This window comes from Lygodium microphyllum, chromosome 25 (assembly GCF_053477565.2).
Source record: "Lygodium microphyllum isolate KBCC chromosome 25, Lygodium_microphyllum_v1.1.10, whole genome shotgun sequence".
NCBI lineage: Eukaryota > Viridiplantae > Streptophyta > Polypodiopsida > Schizaeales > Lygodiaceae > Lygodium > Lygodium microphyllum.
The window spans coordinates 87,077,924-87,098,954 of record NC_141159.1 but is presented as its reverse complement, the minus strand read 5'-3'; the positions used below and the strand labels follow the sequence as shown (position 1 = coordinate 87,098,954).

Genomic DNA, 21,031 nt, shown 5'->3' with positions numbered 1-21,031 from the left:
ATGAACATTTGTTGTTAGAAATTTGTTCTTTCTTTATTTTCTTATTTTATGGGTCAGAACCCCTTTTTACACACCTCCATATTGTATATTTTTAGATATATCAATTGTTTCTTCTCTTTCTTTTATTTGATAGGCTTCTTTATCTACCTCACAACTAATAGAAGCTCCTAAAAACAACTACCTAGTAGGCCAACAAGATAGAGTCACTAAGGAATGCCTCAAAAGATATCTTTAAATGTTATACAATGCCTTTACAAGAGCCAGCGGACAACTACTCAGATCTCCCCTAAATATACCGAACCAAAACCTGGGATGTTATGTCTTGACTTGCTGGTCCCTAAAAGAAGAAAATTATCCACAAACACGTATACATTCTAGTGGGTCCCTAGAATGTGATGCAAGTTGTTACCGACAATGCATCGAATTGTCGACGCATAGGCCGTTTGCTTGAGGCCGAGTTCCCTACGATTGTGTGGACTCCATGCGCAAATCATTGTTTGGACTTGCTCATGGAGAACATTCGGAAGCTCAAGTGGGTGAAGAGGGTGGTCCACAAAGCGGCATCAATAGTCACCTTCTTCACAATAAAGGTAAAGGTGCTGGTGATGTATAGTGAGCATAGCACACTGAAGTTGAAGAAGCCTTCTTCAACTCCGTTTGCTTACACATGGTTATCGCTAGAGCACCTTTATGAGATACGGTCCAAACTTGAAACAGTGGTGTCCACTCTATGGAATGAGTGGGATGAGCATGAGATAGAGGAGGCCAAAGCCATGCAGCACTTGTGCCTTAATGAGAAGTTTTGGTAGAAAGTCTGTGTTGTTATCATTGTCACGACTCCCTTTTACAGGGTGTTACGAATGAGTGATTGTGAGGGGTCCACCATGGGCCTTCTTGCTCACTTATTTACAGCAACATTGGTGGAGGCACGTGCTTGTACAATGATCAAAACAGACACACGTGGGCATGTTTTAGACATAGTAGAGAGGAGATGGGCATGGATGAATAATCCATCTATGGTTTCACCGCATCGGTATATCCGACCTACAAGTGGCCGGTAGTCATGGATGATACAGAGCTCCGTTCGGACCAGCTTGCTTATTTGACTCGTGTGGTCCCTGTGCAAGACCACAATGCAGTGCTAGAGAAGCTAGGATACTGTGCAAATCAAAGAGCGCATGTGGCTTTTGCTTCTCCCACTTGTTGGAGGAGAGAGTCACTTGTGAAGCCTTTATTTTGGTGGCAAAACTTTGGATAGGAATAGGATCCCTTCAACCCTTGGCCGTGAGAGTCCTTGCCTAGGATTGCTCTTCGAGTGCATCTGAGAGAAACTGGAGTGGCTACTCTCATTCACACGAAGATTCGCAATCGGCTTAGCACACGACAGTTACAACAGCTAGTCTATTGCCGCACTAACTTACACATGATGAGGGCTATGGTGAGAATGGGTAATCCGAAGCAGACAAAGTTTAAACACAACCATAAAATTTAAAATTATTGTTTTAAACTTTGAACTTTGAAGTTTATGCTTTACAATTTAGACTTAAGCATTTACTATTTATTATGTGCATTGTGTAGGTGAATGTTGAGACATTCAAGTTGACTGGCGACTCTTCCAAGTGTACATTAGGAGGTAGACAAGGAGGAGGAGGAGATTTTTGCATAGATCTATAGAGAGCCCTTATAATAGCAAATACTCGTGACACTCACAGTCAGCATGCTCGTGGGCGAGGAGTTCAAGTAGATAGTGTTAGAGATTAGCTACTTGCAAAAAAATAATGAGATCCCTAAACCTTTTCGAGCATGATAGCAACATGGCAATGCTTGTATATATCCTCAAAACTTCTCTTAACATATCAAAGATTCAATGCACATGATCTTCAAATGTTTGTTTTTTAAAAATCACATCTACTAGAGTTTGAGAGAGATTGCTTGAGTTCTCTATAATTGTGATGTCTATTTTGTTAAAAGGCAAAACTTTTTTCTAAATATTGACGTGTATGTTATATTGGTATTATGTAGGGTGGTGAAGCTTTTGCAAAAAAGACAAGTGAGAGGTTCTTGATTGACTATGGTCCACATGCTAATCCCCCAGCAAAACCTTCAACAAACAGAACCTAGTGGTACCTTGACTCAAGATGCTATCAAGTTGGGCATGGTCATTCGGCGCCCTCCAACGAGGAGGGATGGTTCAAGTGGCTTGCAAACATATGAAAGGCAAGGTTCTAGCAGCTCACATCTTGTGCCTCATGATGACATCCCCCCCCCTTGCCTACATAGCCGCCACCTGGGAAGCCATCATTTGGTGATGGTAACCTCATCCGTGAGGATGAGTATGAGTGTGTCTCATCATCCGATGCATAGGAGTCATCTTCAAACTCTCTTGATGAGCACTCAAATGGTTCTAATGATGATGATGATGATAGTGATGCCTCATCATAGATTCGTAGATCTATCTCTTTTTTGTATCCACTACCATGCGACCATGATGGTCACTCTCATGTATATCTTATTTTGTAATGAAATAGCTATTTCCACTTTAGACATGTATTCTAACATTTAATGATTTATGATTTTTTTAATTATGTTTAAAAAAAATTCGTACTAATATCCTACCGTACCTTATAAAACCATAAGGTACCATTTAGTATCTTATATTATCGTACCATACCGTATCGTACCTTTCGTACTTGACAACTGTGTGTTTATTCTCAAAGATTAAAGTGGTAAAGTGTGCACTTCAATTTAACTAATTTATTTACTTGCTGTAATTATTATTAAATCAGGTTATTACTGCCCTCTCCAAGGAAAGATTGGTTTCGGTTGCTCTCACCAAACTTCTTTTTTCATAGCTAATGCTTGGAGGCGAGGCACCCACTCCTTGTGGACATGGGTAGCATCAAAAACCTCTAGTACATATGGCATATATTCTAATAATGGATATAACCATTTGCTAATATTTACATCCACTTCGGCAATAGCAATATCAATCCACTAGTCAATGCGAGTAGATTCAACAATTGGACACTACAAACAACGTGCAATACATGCAAATCTCAGTTCCAAATTGATTTGACCTTCTTTACCAAGCCTCAACCCTATTCATGCATCATTCCTAGTGCTTTTTCACACCCACTTCATTGTCGAAGTGAGTAAATTCAGGACTCCATTGTTGCCACACCAAACCATCATTCAATCCACGCCCAAAAACAAAGCACAACTACTTTGATCCCTATGATATGCATACCATTAAATTTTGTCTTGTAATTTCCCAATTTTCCCATGCATTTCTTGCAACAAAAAAGATGTGATCTCTCTTTTGTATGCTTCAACTTACGAACGGTTGTATTTTGAGAGACTTCACATGACACGGTTGATCAACACATGTTCAATGACCGACCTTGTCACCTTCAATGTTGGTCTCCCACCAACATTAAAGTGTTCAAAAATGCACAAGAACAATATAACTTACAAAACCCTAAAAATGACAACAAGCATTTGAGCCCAATTTCACAGACCATTTGCTTTGACAATTATCCTATATAGTCTCCTTGCAACCCACACTATTTCTTGAGCAAATATTATGCTTGTGCTTGTTTTGTCACATCAGCCCATGAGTTGACACTAATTGCTTTAATTTCATGTTGTACCTTTGGGGTAAAACCCCCCCCCCCCCCCCTGCCCTTTTTTTATACAAATAACACCATATGGCTTTTATATTCTTTCATCCCCTCTTGGTGTTCCTCCACAACATGATTTTCGAACATGTTTTTTTTATTTCACTGTTTCCATTTGTCTTCTACATGCTTTGAGTTCTTCTCTCTACTCCATGATGACCACATTAAAGCATTTCTTTCATCCATGTCCCTTTCAATGTTGTCTTTCCATGACACAATTGTCCTTCCATTTCTGATTTACATTTAGATAGCATTTGTATCATATCCACCTACATGGATTCCCATTTCATCTATACATCTTCTTGATTGCTGCTGAACAATTTCTAGCTCATTATCTTGAATTTTACAACTCTCATTTAGTGCATTTATGCAATTATGCACATGAGTCGATTTCATGTTTATATTGGCTCCATACTCCATTGTATTCTCTCTCTAGTGCGCCCTTAGTGCAAGGGGTGTCGAGATGAACCTACTATTCTAATTGACCAAACATCTAGTGTCGTTGCTAAGAAACGTAAATACATAGCCCTTGTTATATTCTTCTATAACTACTACCCTTTTCTACACACTATTGCTACAACCCACACACGCGCACACGCACACACACATATATAGAGAGAGGGGGGGGGTGTGCCAAGGCTAATGCCGTCAGTCTTCTAGCTACCCCTTGTCCATTCCTGATCAGTACTGACTCCACCATGACCAAATAGAGAGGAGCCATAATTGATGCACTACTGTGAGCATGCCAATGAAGCTTGCAATCTCATCACTGCAAAAAGAGAGAGAGAGAGAGAGAGAGAGAGAGAGAGAGAGAAATGAAATGAAATGATATATTAACATCTGCAAAAGGCCAAAATGACCTATAAGACCATGAGTTACAAACATGTGTATGATGGTACAACTCTCTCAACAAAATATATAGCATGAAGCAAAAGAGAAAGAAACTGACTAAAGCTATGTGTAACACATAGAACTCTGTCTAGTAACAATGAGCTCACAATGGTACAATCTCATGTGGATATCGAAGGCCTAGCTCTAGCCCATGTGATAATCTCCTATATCCGCCTATGAAGGTGTTGTCGATGTCTGTGTCGAGGCCTAGGATGTTTGGATCAGCTTAGCTGAACGGCTTGATCAATCAATACTCTCTCTCTATTTGTGGACTATGAGAGAATCTCCCGTGTGGGCTAGGGTATAACTATACTAAGGTCTCCTGAGTCTCCCTCACAAAGAAGTCTATGAGCTACTTTTGTGAAGTGCCTCATTGTCTTGGAGTAGCTATATCCTTGAGGAGCATGTCACAAAGCCGTCATATTGCAAGGAGAAAGAGGCCGAGGCATCGCTCATTGGTCGGTAAAATCCATGACTCTAGATAGTGATCCAAATATATATCTAGATAGACAATGGAAACGGCCACAGACCTCATAATAAGCTAGGCAGCAGCAAACATAATGCTCCTCTATCTCTCACTCTAACCGTTGTATCTAGCATATGCATTCCTTTGGTGGGATGGATCTATATTTGCCAGTCTCAATCTCTACTTATGTCAGGAGGTGCACAACTAACGAATAGTACATTTGATCCCATGTGAAAGGTCGATGTCTATGTATCTCGAGCGAACAATAAATCCATCATCTATAATATGAAGAAAATGCTCCCGATAAAAAGTCATCTTTGTCCCCAGCTTTGCATTGGCATCAACCATGTCCACTTGATATCCAACTCGGTAAGATCCATAGTGATGATCCTAGAAATCTCTAACCTGCATGAAGGGAGTATTGGAAGGGGGGTAACCTATCCATGCTAAAGCCATGTAACTTAAACTAGGCCAACATCTGTGTATACCAACATGAAGTATACTCCTCTTTGGCAAGCTACCTAGAGGATTCGCCAACCATGCATATCTATGTCTAGGTAGGTCCCATAGCCTATTTATGTATGTGATCAATTGAGCTAGGGCCTCCATCACAATCAATGTAGCTACTAGCTCCACTCTACTAATCTCATGTGGAACTGAGGCCTTTACATCTAATGATCCTGGATATCATGGACATGAGACCTCTGATTTGCAACCTTCGATTTGAGACTATGTAATTGGATTTACATTCGAGCATGTTTTGGTCTATGTTCACGAGTTAGAGATAGTTTGTGTACAAATCTAATAAGGTTCGAGAACTCTATAAATCTTGTCATTTCATAAACAAGTTGCAGGTATTAGGTGTGGCAAATAGTATTTGTAGATTGTTAGACATTACGTGTTACTTAGTATATGCTTATGTAGAGAGACTAGTATAAATGAAAGTTAACTTGAATTAGTAGGTTAGTTAGTGATAATAGTAGATTTTGGGGTTTAACTGCACAATATCTTAGGGGTTTAATCAAACTGTCAAATACAAGCTTGACAATCATAACTTCCATACTTGGAATCTTAGATTGACCAATTTCCTTGTGAAAAGATTATTGGGACTATATTGAAGGAGATAATACTGAGGCTCTAAAGTTAGTGGAGGAAAATACAACACTTGAGTAGGCCAAGGCATTTAAGGAATAGAACCAGGGTGCTCACGAAGCATTGGCTTTCCATAACTATTTCAAACAATACGATTGGGCATATACAAGATGCAAATAGTCTTGTAAAAGCCTGTAGTAATCTAGTCGAGTTGTTTGATACACATACCAAAGCTAGAAAGTTACAACTGAAGTCTGAGTTAAACAATGTCAAGGGTAGCAATATGTCTATCAATGACTGTGTGGATGTGATCGACACATCAAACAGCCGCAACTTGGTGCAGGGTTCTTGGAACTGCACCTTTAAGCACATTCTCTCCAAACCACCTATTATTGCATATCCACAAGACAATCTAGTGTCTAGTGCCTCTTGCATAGAGAGGGTGGGCCCCGTGAATAAGACTCCCAAGTATGTATAAGAACCCACATACTCCAACTCCTCCTGTCCATATGTGAGTTTAGATGTTGATCTCCTAACCCACTACGGCGCTGTTTTAAATACCATCACATTGGTTTTACCAAGGTTCATGGAAAGCCCGCTCTCCAATGCATAGGAGTGTAATGCATCCAAGCGTCTCTATAGTCGCTCTGAAGAGTAAGCTATCAATATAATGTCATCTGCATATAGTAGGACAAGTATCTCCTAACCCACTGTGGTGTTACCCCAATGGTGGAGTGAATAGGTACTAAAAGGCCTTGTGTGTCTGGACTCTACTCGCAACCCTCTTATACAGCACCAAAATATCCCAACTAAGCTCTTTCGATACTCCCATGACATGCAATTTGCGTATCAACCCATCTCTTGGCACTGTGTCAAAGGCTTTGCGGAAGTCCACAAAGCACCAATAAGTCTATCCGCCATAGGGCCCTTCCTTCCTCAATGATTGCTTTGAGTGTGAGGATATGATCTAATGTGGAGACTATCGCACATGGCTCTGTTAAACATATAATCTAGGAATCTTGCCATCAAATCTCTAGCATGAATCAAGTGCTTGGCTACTAATCCATCATGATCCTGCACCTTTCCTCTATTGTGTCTATCAATGGCCTCTCAAACCCTACTCTCTGTAAAGAATGTGGTGATCTCTAGACAAGGCTCAAGTGGATTAAGAAGAGATGATTAATCCTCTATAGTATAAAGACTATCTGCATACTCCTCCCATGTAGTAGTGGATATAATAGGAAGAGAATATACATAGCACAAGGAGCAAATACACCTCGGCAACGCAATCACTTTGATAAGTAGAGCAACTATAGACTAGTGGCACTAGCACACACAAAGTAACAACTTGCAAAACAAGCCCAAATCCCAACGGGAGTTGCATGAACAGGCCTATGTGAATTTGCTACATAGAGCTGCCTATCTATGGCACAACATAGAGAGAGAGAGAGAGAGAGAAAGATTATGTATTAACATCTACAAAAGGCCAATTATAAGACAAAACCAATACATCTATATCCAATGTCATCTCATCACAATAAAGCTGAAATGAAGTTACATGAACTAAATGTATCCTAATATGAGACTAAGATCTATTGAAATATAAATGGTTGCTACACGGACACACTGTGCAAAATCCTAGAGTGAATCATCATCCAGCTTTCTTATTAATCTAGAGAGTCAATGTCATATTAGTCATTAGTGTTAGTGTCCATAGTATGGATAGCTCTAAAATATGATATTTTTGGACAAGTTTAATCTATTTTTGATATTTTGGATATTATTTCTTGCAAATATCCTAAAAAGGTCTAGAAAACTTCTACGATAGGGTGACATACAAAAAAGCAAGTTGCTTTTCAGCTAGTTTTGAAGATCTCATGCAAAACGAAGGGCTTCTGAATTCGCACGACGCGCGATCACAAACGGTAACCACTTGAAAAAATAGAATATGAAACCTTATGTTAAGGATGAGTATGACAAAAAACCCTGGTCATAATTTTAACTATGAGGCTCCATCCAATTTTTGTGAAGCCAAGGAATAAGTGTGCTTTCAGTCTAAGGAAACTTCATGATGCTATTTCATTCAAACTTGTCTCAATCAATTCATGATTCTCATGGGGATACCCAGTTTTTCCAAAGGCGAACTATCAAGGAGTGTTAGAAGGATGTTGATCAGTTGATAGAGGTTGGAAAAAAGAAATGGAGGAAAAGTTAGTGGAGCAGCAAAAAGAGATGGACATGATGAGGTCAAGAATAGAAGAAAATTGAACAAGAAGTAGCGCAGTTTTGCAATCAGCTTGTTAGCATGACTCGATTCTCAAGTAGCAAACAGCACTATGGACGGGAAGAAGAAGAAAGAGCAATTTGGAAGAATTCTAACCATGCATCCTAGGGATTTTATCCCCCTTTCAAAGCCAAGGAACCATCAGATTTTGCCGTCTGAGCAGCAAAGAAGAAGCTAGTGTTTGGTGCATGTTTTTTGTTTATCAGGGAGCTCCAAGAGATCTAATGCTTGGAGATTACTTCCGAGTAGTCCCATACAAAGATTTTGTTTATCTTCTCGGGTTCTATCAATACATAGTGCTTTGAATCATTGAGCTTTGTCTTTATCTTGTGTACCTCCTGCCTATTCTTTTTCTTCCCTTCTATCTCCTATTCTCTACTTCTTTCTCTCTTTGATCCCCGATGGATACGACCTTTCAACTAAAACCCCTCCAACATTGGTGAACCCAACGTGAAAGGTGGTTGAAAGGAAAGACAGGATGGGAGAACCTTCAAGCACAATTTCTAGTTATATTTTGCAGCAATTAGTGCAGAATATAAACGTACTTATGCAGAAACAACAACAACAAGTGATGCAAGCTTCTGCTCAAACAAAAATTGTTGTAATGAATGCTCTGCAGGCAATAGAGGGAGAGATGAAGTTGTTTAATGGAAGGAAAGCATCTGCATATTTGCATACCTATGCTCAAAAGATAAGAGTTCTTTGGGGTGGCCCAACTTGCATGGAGCCAGTATTTTGTATGGGCCATTGTACATGAATTGAAAGCCCCAATTACTGAATTGTACATGCAAGATGCTGACTAGGTAGCTTTCAAGAAGACATTCAAGGAAGAATTTTACATTGAAGACATAAGTTTGATTACCCGCAAGACTTTCCAAGTGTGGGTTCTACAACCAAATAAGAGTCTTGTGGCTACAAAGTTATTAAGAGAATTTGAAAGTCGGTTTGAGCAATTTAGATTTTGTAGAACAACAAGCTCTTGCAAGTCAGAAAATTAAATTGTTTCTACAAGCAGCAGATTTTGAGCTTCAAGAGAAGCTTGATGATTTGTAATAGGATCGAACTACAAAGACAGGGCTTAAAATAGAGTGGAGGCATATTAAGAATGTTAGAAGAAGAGAAAGATTACATGTATCTAGCTTGCCCAATGTTACGAGCAAAACAATTTATGTATCCAGTAAGCCACCTGCTTCTGTGGCTAACCCTATGGCTGAATCTGTTGTTCCCACTTTCAAGGAAGATGTATTAGATGAATTTGTTAAAGGCATGCGGAATCTTCAATTGAAGGTCACAAAATCGGACGAGAAAAAATGAGAGAAAAGGAAACAAGCAACAGCTCCTAAACTAGGAAAAAGATGTATGTGGTATGATAGTTTGCAACATGAAAGGAAAGATTGTGCTGCTTATCAGGAGACCTTGGTACGACAGTATACGTGTGTGCGTGTGTGCACATGCATATGTGTGAATATCTAGCTAGAGTGATCCCTCTCTAGGTCTCAAGATTAGCATAGAATCTCCATCTTGAAAGGGACCAAGGCCGCTTTGATGATGTGTCAAGGGGTGAATCTCTTATATCTCGCAACAATGGCTCTAATCTAACTGTCGTATGGGCCTCTCAGTAGTCATTGGTCAACTGGTCGAGGTCGTGCTTTGCAAAGTGCAATGGCTGGGTCTAATGTGACTCCACGGCGTGATGTAGACACACTTTGGATAGATGGGGCTGGATCTGCTAAGCTAGTGGTGCCTGTGGAATTTGATCTATGAAAGAAGTTTGTTACTACCCTTTGCCTCGGTTCCTTTGGGTGGGCCAGTCTCCTACCTCATAACAATGGTGTGCGATACCTTTGGAGCTCCAGGAGGAGAATCCCCAAGCATCCTTGGTCCTTGTACTCCATGACCCACTAAAGAGAACCAAAGCCTTCACGAAAGAGACAATGATATCTCCCTTGTATATCATAGTAAACTCAGCATCTATATATGTAGTGTTCCTCTATTTTGAGCTCTCGATCACAGAGCTGACATATCCTATCCTTTGATGTAATATCTATCCATCTACCTGTCTCTGATCTCAGCTACTGGAGGAGGTGCGCATCTGTCCAATAGCAACTCACATACTATGGGAGAGGTATATGTCCATATGCTATGGTTAAAAAATGAATCCATCCTCGAGGAGATGAAGAACATGATCCCAGTAATGTTCCATTCTGGATCCTAAAGGAAGGGATGACTAGATCCCAGTTCTCCCTATTTCCACTGTCAAAATGTCAACTCTAATGACTAAATTCAGCTCAAGTCCGATAAGGGGGAGTTTAGGGCAATCCAGACTGTAGTCAAATGGGGGAAGCCAATTGATATCTAGTCCATATTGGCTCATCCATGTTACCATTTGTGAGTACCAACAGTCTTTCCCCCTTTCCTCTACTAACTATTTGAAAGAGACAGATGTCAATCTAGAGTATCTATGATATGAGAAACAAAGAGTAGAAACTTTTGGCACATGGTATGACTTGAAGGTGGCATTTGTCAACAAATTCAGGCACAAAACTTTTGAGGAATGGATGGAAGAAGAGTTCATGAACTTAAGTCAGTCCTTTGGAGAATGGATGAAACCATATGTCTCTAGAATGAAATCCATACTGAAGCGACGGACTAACCATAACTTGGATTAAGACATCTAGAAGAGAGTTTTTCCTAGAGGTCTACAAATAAAAGTTTGTAAATTTGTGGAGCTAAGAAGACTAGTCAATTTACAAGCGACAGTAGAATGTACAAGACTCTATGATGCAAACAATGTTATAGTATAGTGCACTGAATCCGCACTGGCCCCATCGTAGAGAGCAGTGCCTCAAATGATGGTTCAACCAGAATAGCAATGGCCTCAAATAGTTCCCTTGATGAAAAATCAACATAATAGTGGAACCCTACCAACTGGAAGTAACAAAACTAAAAGTCCCGATAGGAGCTCTGAACCAGAGTCAAAACAAAGGACCCTCTATATCAACCCAACTAGTCTATGCGATGATTACAAAGATGTCCCAAAATCCTTCTCCAAGTACTCTAGGAGGAGAAAATTTGAAGGACTATTTGTCTAATTCAATTGTAAGCATTAAAAAGAGTTGATGGATGTGATCATAAAAGAGCTACAAACACTCAAAGTGAATACTGCTAGTATATCCAATATTGGAGGAGGTAAAAGAGATGTGATGACATCAAATACATGGTATGAAAAGTGCTATCAAGCGGTCCATCTGGCCATTGAATGTACCTAAAAGCTAACTATCCCACCTAAAAGCTAACTATCCCTACAACATTCTATTCTTTTTGCCTAAGAAAGAACCATACAGAAGGCATCTACTCTTTGAAGGATATGCATGAAAGGACGAAAAAATATGAGGAAACAAGGTTCAACCTATTGGAATCCAAGATGAAAACCCAAGATATTCGCTTAAAGCCTAGAGAGTTTGGTCCTAATTTTGGTAGGAATATCATTGCTCTTAAGTGTGCCTCTACAAACATTAGGTGTTGCCCTTAGCTCTACTCTAATGATAGGGTGTGGTGTAGAGGCCTTACTCCTGATCATACGTAATATCATCATTATTAATGGCCTCTCTATGCAATCCCAACCATCACAGTGTTCTCTCTTTGGGTCAGTGCGATCTACGAGTGGAGTTGGTCGTCTATGGTATAGGCTGCAACCCCATATTTCAACTCCATATCGGAGGGTACGAGTGACTAGGGTGTCAAACAGCCATAACTAGATGTGGGATTCTTGAATTGCACATGAACGCACTAACTCCCCAAGACCCCAAGTGCTGAACGGTCTCCTACTAATCGGGCCTCAACTACTTGCCTTAGTGAAAATCTCAAGCCAAAAAAGGTGATTCCTAAGTATACATACTCCCTTACATGGTCCACTACATCCCCTCCAAATGTGAGCCACATCAGGTCACCCATGCTATCGATGTATTGAATACCATCACTTTGGTTTTTCGATTGGTTCACTATGAGTTCACTATCCCTCCAAAAAGTACGCAATGCATCCAAGTGGTATTGTAAGCCCTCTGGTGAGTCAGAGATAATTACAATATCATTTGCATAAAGTAGTATTGGTATCAATACTCCAACTAGGTTACCTCCAATCCCTCCTCCCCTATCAATGTATTCAGACACCTCCTCTATGTATAGTCCACATAATGTGGGTGAGAGCAGGCATCCTTGTTTTACTCTTATGGTACTATCAATTCTTTCAAGCATCCCTCAACCCTTCCACTACACTCCCATCCCTTGAGGCGGACATCTCGGTTCGTGCTTCACACTGCCCTCACACCCCTTGAGGTTGGAAGCTCCAAGACTTGGATTTAACAAGGTTGAAGGTGAATTTCAGCTGAATTTAGATGGAGGACTACCTAGCCATTGAATTTGGGGCATTTCCATCATCTATGAAGTGGGTGAAGGCCAATTAAGTGCCCGAATCAAGGGGCAAAAGTCACTTTGGACAAGCAAGGGGAGTTGAAATACCGGAAGGGATTGGGAGAAACCCATTGTAAATTAACTTCTTTTTCAATAAAGCTAAAGAAATACCGAAAGGGGCGCCAATTTTGGGGCCAATCGGATGTGCATTGTCCAAGATCAGTAGTAGGTAAATTCGTATTTTCAGATTTGCATGAATTGTTTGCTGTTGTAATTAATTGTAATCAGGGATTTACCACCCATCCACAGAAGGAAGGCTGGTTTCATGGTTCCATTGCTCAAACAGTCATGGAAGCTGTCACCTACAGCTTAGAACCACCACAAAGACTGCTACCCCCTCTTGTATGCTGTCATCTGCACTAGGAGGACCTTGGGCTGCTATCACTTGCTATCATATGCTGTAGGACTAATTCTTAGTGGCTACAAATCACATTAGCAACCTCTTCTTGCTCTCTAATAGCCTCCTCCTCTCTCACAATGACTGAAATAGACTTCACTAGCCAACTAAAAACGCTTTTCCCACTCGCATAGGCAAGTTTTACCAAGTCGCAGCCTTCTAATCCCATTTTCCAATATTATTCAGCTTATAAAATATTAATTCTAAGAATTAATTTAATAATTATTCTCGTGCTCTACAAATTAATTTCACCAGTCAATAATTAAATTGGCTAGGCCAATTTTTTTTCAAAGTATCCCGAGCAATTATTAGCCCTTAGAACGGCATTAATTAATTAATTAATGCCTAGTCTCTGTTGGGTATTTTACTCACGCCTTACTTACGCCTACGCTCATATGGGAGTGTCGGTGATCAGTAGGACACTGGGGCACTTTTTACTCTCAGTAGGAGAGGTTTTTTCCCCCAGACTTATGGTCTTATTATCGTATGTACTTATGTGCTTATGTTACACACATTTAGGCACTTAGTGTGTGTCGGGTGTGAACACCCCCCTACAACCCTAAGGTTTAAGGGTTGTACTTTGTACTTTCAGATTACACTGTGCGTTGTTCCTGGCGTTGTTCCTCTGTGCGTGGCTTTTGCTCCTTTGTACTTTCAGATTACACTTTCAGATTACACTGTGAACACCCTGGCGTTGTTCCTCTGTGCGTGGCTTTTGCTCGAGTGTCCGTCTGCAGCCCGCCACGTCAGCCACCAGTCTTGCTGAGACACCGTCTGGATCGTGCAGCCCATTAGTCACGCTATCTGTGCCTGAAAACGGCTGCCTACAGTCGCCTTGTAACGTCAGCAGCACGTCGCACATCCTGTCCACGTCCTGTCCCCGGAGTCAACGCCTGCTCGCGAGCAGCACCACCAGCCTGCCAGTCCGCACGCAATCTTCGTCGGGACGACACCCATTTGACCATCGTCACCCGCCTGCCCGCCTGTCTACTTCCACGTCAGCAACTCGCGACGTGCGTCTGCTCTTCACGCCGCCTGCCCTGTCCACGCGCAGCTCGCCTGCCCATCGCGACTGGTCAACCTGCCAGACGACCACGTAAGGTGCAATTTAAAACTTTTTTTTTTTTTAAATTCAGCCCAAGACAAATTCTGGAAGCGGAGGGTCACACGCGCCAACACAGAACCAATGCAGGGAAAAATTTCATGCAAATTTTTAGACAGGATCGTCAAACATTTTGGGGCTTTTGTGTATTTGGAGGACAGATGCATTTAAACTGCTGATACAGTCACAGAACGACTGTTTTTGACAGAAATTTTGGCAAAAATTTTGGGGATTTATTCATAACAGTGTTGCATTGCACTGTTTACACCTTGGGAAACGTGCAGTAAAAGACAGTTTTCTGACAGAGTACGCCCTTGCACATTAATTGCAAAATCGTATTTGCTGCAATTTCTGGAAATTTGCAGATTTCCAGTTCGTACTGCTTTGACATTGCTCATTTTGTCTTTGGAGATTTGTCATCATGGCAAATCAGGGAGGTGATGTTTTTACGTATGTATCCAAGGAGGACAGACTGGACGGAAACAACTATTCCCTTTGGTCATTTATGATGAAAAATGTATTAATGGCCAAGAATTTATGGGATTATGTCAGTGGAGAGGAAACTCGGCCGGGAGTTGTAGCTCCCGCTACTCCTCCTCCCCATGGCGCACGTGGACAACGGGGACCTCAGCCCGCTCCACCTCAGCCACTTCCTCCAAGAACTACAGCTCAAAAAGCTTGGGATACCCGTGATGCACAGGCCTTGTCGCTGATTGCTCTGGCAGTTCAGCGGTCCATCATACCTCATATCCGTTCGGCATCTTCTTCACGAGATGCATGGTTGACTTTGGAGCATATGTTTGCAGGAAAAAATGAGACACGGATCTCTTTCTTGAAGAAAGAGTTGGAAACTCTGAAGATGCATGAAGGTGATTCTATGCAGGATCACTTAAACAAGATTCAGGACTTGAGGGAGCAGCTCATGAATGTAGATGAGTATTTTTCGGATGCACAGTTGATATCCACCACCTTGAATTCCCTACCTCCTTCGTACTTGTCTTTTCATACTGCATTGAACCTCACAATGAGGATTGTTGAGCACCCACTCACTTTTATTCAGCTGGTTAGCTTGCTTCTAGAGGAGGAGTAAACACGGAAAAATAGTGGTGTGGATGCTATAGTCTCTGAGCAGGCTTTTGTGGCAAGACAGAAAGGCAAGAACAGCAAGGTGAAAAATGCTCCACAGAGTTCTGGCACTTCGAGCACATCGCAGAATAAGTCACAAGGGGGGACGCAAGCAAAGAAAGGAAAATGTCATTATTGTAAGAAGCCCGGCCACTATATCACTGAGTGCAAAAAGCGCATTGCCAAAGAGAATAAAAAGGAGTCAGGAATGTCTGTTTCTACTACTCCTTCCACTGCTAGTGAGTCCGCGTCCTTTGTTGTGGACAGGGACTATTGTTTTTACACTTGCAGTTATGACATCTCTTGGGCCGATAGAGCACTTAGCTCTACAGAGGATGCTGACACTTGGTTCTTTGACAGTGGTGCTTCTAGACATATCACATCTCGCAGAGATTTGTTTGCTTCAGTTAGTGCACCTCCCGTTGGGAAATCGATACAGTGTGCCAATAATGCATCATACCCTGTTCGTGGTATTGGGGAGATTCAGCTCACAGCCATTGATGGTTCTATTCTCCGCCTGCAGGATGCTTTGTTTGTGCCTGGAATAAAGAAGAATTTGCTTTCTATTTCTTCTTTGGCACGTTGTGGTATGCAGGTCACTTTTGATGATGACCGTTGCATGGTTCGAGAAAAAGAATGCATGACATTGGTCTTGACAGGATCTTTGTGTCATGGATTATATGAGTTGGATGCTCTTTCAGTAGATCAGTCAGCATACTTGACATCCACTCTTACTCCTGCCATGATACAGGCGGAGTTATGGCATGCTCGTTTAGGGCATGTAAACTTTGGCAGCTTGATGCTTTTACAGCGTACTCAGATGCTGGATGGCTTACCTCTCTTGGAGAGACCTCCTGAGCACTTATGCGAGGGATGCATTTTGGGAAAAATGCATCGTTTCTCATTTCCTCGTGATGTTGCTTTCAGGGCAACAACCAGATTGGAGTTGGTGCATTCAGATGTTTGTGGGCCTATACAGACCATGTCATTGGGTGGTTGTTATTATTTTGTGACATTCATTGATGACTTCACCCATTTTTACTGCGTCTATTGTTTGAAAAAAAAATCAGAAGTATATGATGCATTTTTGGCTTTCAGTGCACTTGTTGAAAACCAATCTGGATGCCACATTAAGACTCTCCGTTCGGACCGAGGGGGGGAATACATGTCCTCTATGCTGAATTCTTTTTTGCAGCAGAAGGGCATAGTACATCAGTATACTACAGCTTATACTCCACAACAGAATGGGGTAGCAGAGAGGAAAAATCGATCACTCATGGAGATGGCCAGATGTATGCTGAAGGCAAAGAGCTTGCCTCATAGTTTTTGGATGGAAGCAGTCATGTGTGCTTGCCATATTTTGAACAGATGCCCTACCAAAGCCTTGAAGACCATCACACCATTTGAGGCTTGGAACAGCCGTAAACCTTCTGTTGGTCACTTTCGTACCTTTGGGTGTCTTGCCTATGCCCATATTCCACAGGTACTTAAAAGAAAATTGGACAACAAGGCTGTTAAGTGCATTTTTATGGAATATAGCAATGAGAGCAAAGGCTACAGACTCTATGATCCCGTTACTAAGAAGGTTTTTGTCAGCAGGGATGTTGTTTTTGATGAAAAATCAGAATTATCCTTGGCTGGTTTGGACACATATCAGGCTGCCCGTGATGTTTTTGAAGGGCTGCTGCCCATTACTTTTGGTGACTCAGCTGGAGGTTCACAAAATGAACCTAATGTTCAGCCAGCTGCTCCTATGGAAAGTGCAGAAATTCAGCCATTGGCTGATCGGAATACTCAGCATAATGCTGAAACAGAAATTCAGCAAGAGCTTGCACACAGCCAGGATGCTAGACAGCTACCTAGATGGTATTTGCAGACTATGCAAGATAGTCCTTTGGATGCACCCATGGCTGGTCGTACTAGAAGGCAAACTCGTTTGCATGATTCAGCACATACCATGGAGTTTATTATGGCAGCAAGTACTTTTGATCATGAAGAGCCTGAATGTTATGAGGATGCACAACACAGTGTGCATTGGATGGCAGCCATGCAAGCTGAATTAGATTCTATTACTAAGAATCACACTTGGGATTTGGTGTCCTTGCCATTTGGGAAGAAAGCCATTGGAACAAAATAGGTCTACAAATTGAAAAGAAAAGCAGATGGATCCATTGATAAATACAAGGCACGGCTGGTAGCTAAAGGCTACGCACAGAAAAAGGGCATTGATTATGAGGAGACATTTGCTCCTACTTCCCGTATGACGACCATCAGGTCTATGATTGCTTTGGCTGCACATTATGGTTGGACAGTTCATCAGCTAGATATCAAGACTGCATTTTTGCATGGGGAACTTCAGGAGGAAGTTTATGTACAGCAGCCCATTGGTTTTGCAGTTGAAGGCTCAGAACATTTGGTATGCAAGCTCAAAAAGGCACTATATGGTTTAAAACAAGCTCCTAGAGCTTGGTATGAAAAGATAGATGCTTTCTTGCTTGGTCACGGGTTTCTAAACAGTTCATCCGAGTCTACCCTTTGCGTATGTAAAGAAGGGGGATCTATGCTGATTTTATGTCTTTATGTTGATGACCTTTTGCTCACTGGAACACATGCTGATCAGATTTCAGCATTCAAACAAAATTTGCAGCAAACTTTTGACATGTCTGACTTGGGAGTTTTGCATTACTACTTGGGCATCCAGTTCATGCATACTGCTCGAGGTATTGGGTTATCACAGTCAAGGTATATTGGGCAGCTTCTTGAGAAATTTGGCTTACAGGATTGCAAGCCAGTTACTACTCCCATGGAACCTGGACTGAAACTGTCATTACATGATGACAGTGATTTGTTTGATATACATACATATGCTCCTGCAGTTGAATGCCTTATCTATCTATGCAATACTAGGCCGGACATACAGTTTGCAGTTTCAGCCTTGAGCAGGTATATGCATCAGCCACGTATGTCACATTGGCAAGCTGTCAAGCGTGTTTTCAGCTACTTGCAGGGTACTCGTTCTATTGGGTTGCTTTATGCCAAGGGGGGACCACTGCATTTACATGCTTACAGTGATTCTGATTGGGCTGGTGATTATGATACACGTCACTCTACTAGTGGCAATTGTTTCTTTCTTGGCACTTCTTGCATTTCTTGGCTTAGCAAGAAACAATCCACTGTTGCCACATCGTCATGTGAAGCTGAATACAAGGCAGCTTTCACCACCACAGTTGAATGCGTATGGCTTAGACGCTTGCTAGCTGATTTGGATGTATCTGTTACTGAGCCTACTCCTTTGTTCACTGACAGTCAGAGTGCCATTGCAGTGGCACGGAACCCAGTGTTTCATGCTCGCACGAAACACATTGAGATTCACTATCACTTTGTCAGAGAGAGGCTACATGCAGGTGATATCAGCCTTGTCTATTGTCCTACCACCAGTAATGTGGCAGACATCTTCACCAAAGCTCTTCCTCGTGACAAATTTGAAGCATTTCGCGATGCTTTAAATTTGATATCCTTTGGTGGTGGATGATCCTTGTACTCTTGATCACTCTTCATTCCAAGGGGATTTGTTGGGTATTTTACTCACGCCTTACTTACGCCTATGCTCCTATGGGAGTGTCGGTGATCAGTAGGACACTGGGGCACTTTTTACTCTCGGTAGGAGAGGTTTTTTCCCCCAGACTTATGGTCTTATTATCGTATGTACTTATGTGCTTATGTTACACACATTTAGGCACTTAGTGTGTGTCGGGTGTGAACACCCCCCTACAACCCTAAGGTTTAAGGGTTGTACTTTGTACTTTCAGATTACACTCATTCAGTCTATTCTCTTGGGTGTCGTGCTTCAACTCTGTCTCTCTCACTCTCACACTGTCTACTGAATCTGGCTGTACCTTGATCCTCTGCTCTCACAATCTCTAATATCACCATTGATATTAGTGGCCAATAAATTGGTCTAGGCCTAAATCTGACTCCGAGTTCTACCAAGTATGTGTCAAACATGACTTATTACAACTTTTGCCTTTGACACCCACTACATGTTTGGGATCCTTGGCATGTTACCATGATATAACTACCATGTGGATCACATGTGCGAAACAACCTTGCACATTTGATTAATAACTTAATCAAATGTTATCAACAAGATTAAAGCATCTTAAGATTTCACGTCCCTGTGACACAGGCACTCTAAGGCTGCTACCCACAAATAATGTTCTTTAGACAATGTGAAAAAGGTTACAGACCACCTTGGACTCACCCGCATGGCCACCCAACTAATAGCCTCCATAGATGTCCTTGTCGTCTTAAGGTAATTTCTACAAATCATTAATTGTCATTTATTGGAATTTTCAAATCCCCGTGACTTTGGAGCCAAAGAGGACTTGATAGGGTGCCTACATTCTAAGCCTCAACAAAGATGGTTCCTAATCTACCTAACAAGTTACAATGAATTTAAGCCTTGTAGAAGTCACTTAATTGTACAAAGTCACTTCACTGTACTATCTCAATCAAACTCTATCAGATTGGAATCAGGCTCTAAAACCTTGAAGACTTGCTCATAGAGATCATGATGTTTTTGATTGATTGCAAAGACAGTCCTCTGCAATGCAAGCAGAGTAACACCAGCTTTCAATATCGACCCCCCAAATAAACTACAAACAAGAGATGGAAGAAACTCAGTGGGGACATCCTCCTCACAAATTCAGGTATTCTCAAAAAGAAATTACTTGTCGCTCGGCACATCAGCCAGGCACAAGTAGTTTCTGATGAGTGGTGAGTGTCAAAATTAGCAGATGCCAGCAGTCAATAATGTGCAGATTGGGAGGATCACAGGAGGAAGTTCATAATTGCCAAATATATCCCTACAAACTGATCTTGTGATTGAAGGTGGTCTTTTATGTTCTATCCTATGAGAGTCAAATGACTAGTTGTGTTTATACTAGACCAAAAATAGTTGTTGGCAACAAGAAAAATGTATATAGTCAAACATAAAAAATGCAGTATAACTGTGTCCTTTGCATTATCAATTAATGCCCTTTTACAACACTCTAGATAATGGAGGTGCATCAAAATTGGCTTACCACCCCTGTTCAAACTTGCATTATCTGACTTCTCCAAAAGGTGCATCCAAGTGGATGCTACAGGAGTGACCATAATAGGCTTCCCAAAATTGGTAAAAGGATGGTTCACAGAAAGACGTTCGTAGTGATTTGTTGAAGAACAAAGTAGAGAAGGGAAAGCAGGCTGCAGAGAAGCTGCCAAAAGGGAGATACCAAATCAAGCATAAGTTTAAGCAGAGGTAAACAGTGTTGTAGCCAGATGAAGGTGAAGAAATGTAGAAGCTTTGTTCTGAAAATCATCTTACCAGTTTTATGTGGATATGGTTGAGCAGATCTTTTCTTTGGACGAGGTGGAGGTACATGTTCTCCCGTACCACCTTTCTGCACCTTCAAGAAGTATTTCTGGGCATGGCTCCGAATCTGCATAACAAACAAGCTTTTCAGGAACTTAACATGTCGCATAT

The 21,031-nt window shown here is 41.4% G+C and overlaps 1 protein-coding gene across 6 annotated transcripts in view; it reads right to left on the bottom strand.

Moving 5' to 3' along the window:
* Positions 1-21,031, bottom strand: part of LOC148014463 (protein REVEILLE 6-like) — a 137,758-nt gene that overhangs the window by 105,029 nt on the left and 11,698 nt on the right. For all 6 annotated transcript variants that reach the window (XM_087666133.1, XM_087666134.1, XM_087666132.1 and 3 more), the window contains exons 3-4: positions 20,873-20,987; positions 20,589-20,762 (exon numbers count right to left, since the gene is read on the bottom strand). In XM_087666133.1, coding sequence (XP_087522259.1) covers positions 20,589-20,762; positions 20,873-20,987 — 289 coding nt within the window. The remainder of the gene's footprint in view (positions 1-20,588; positions 20,763-20,872; positions 20,988-21,031) is intronic.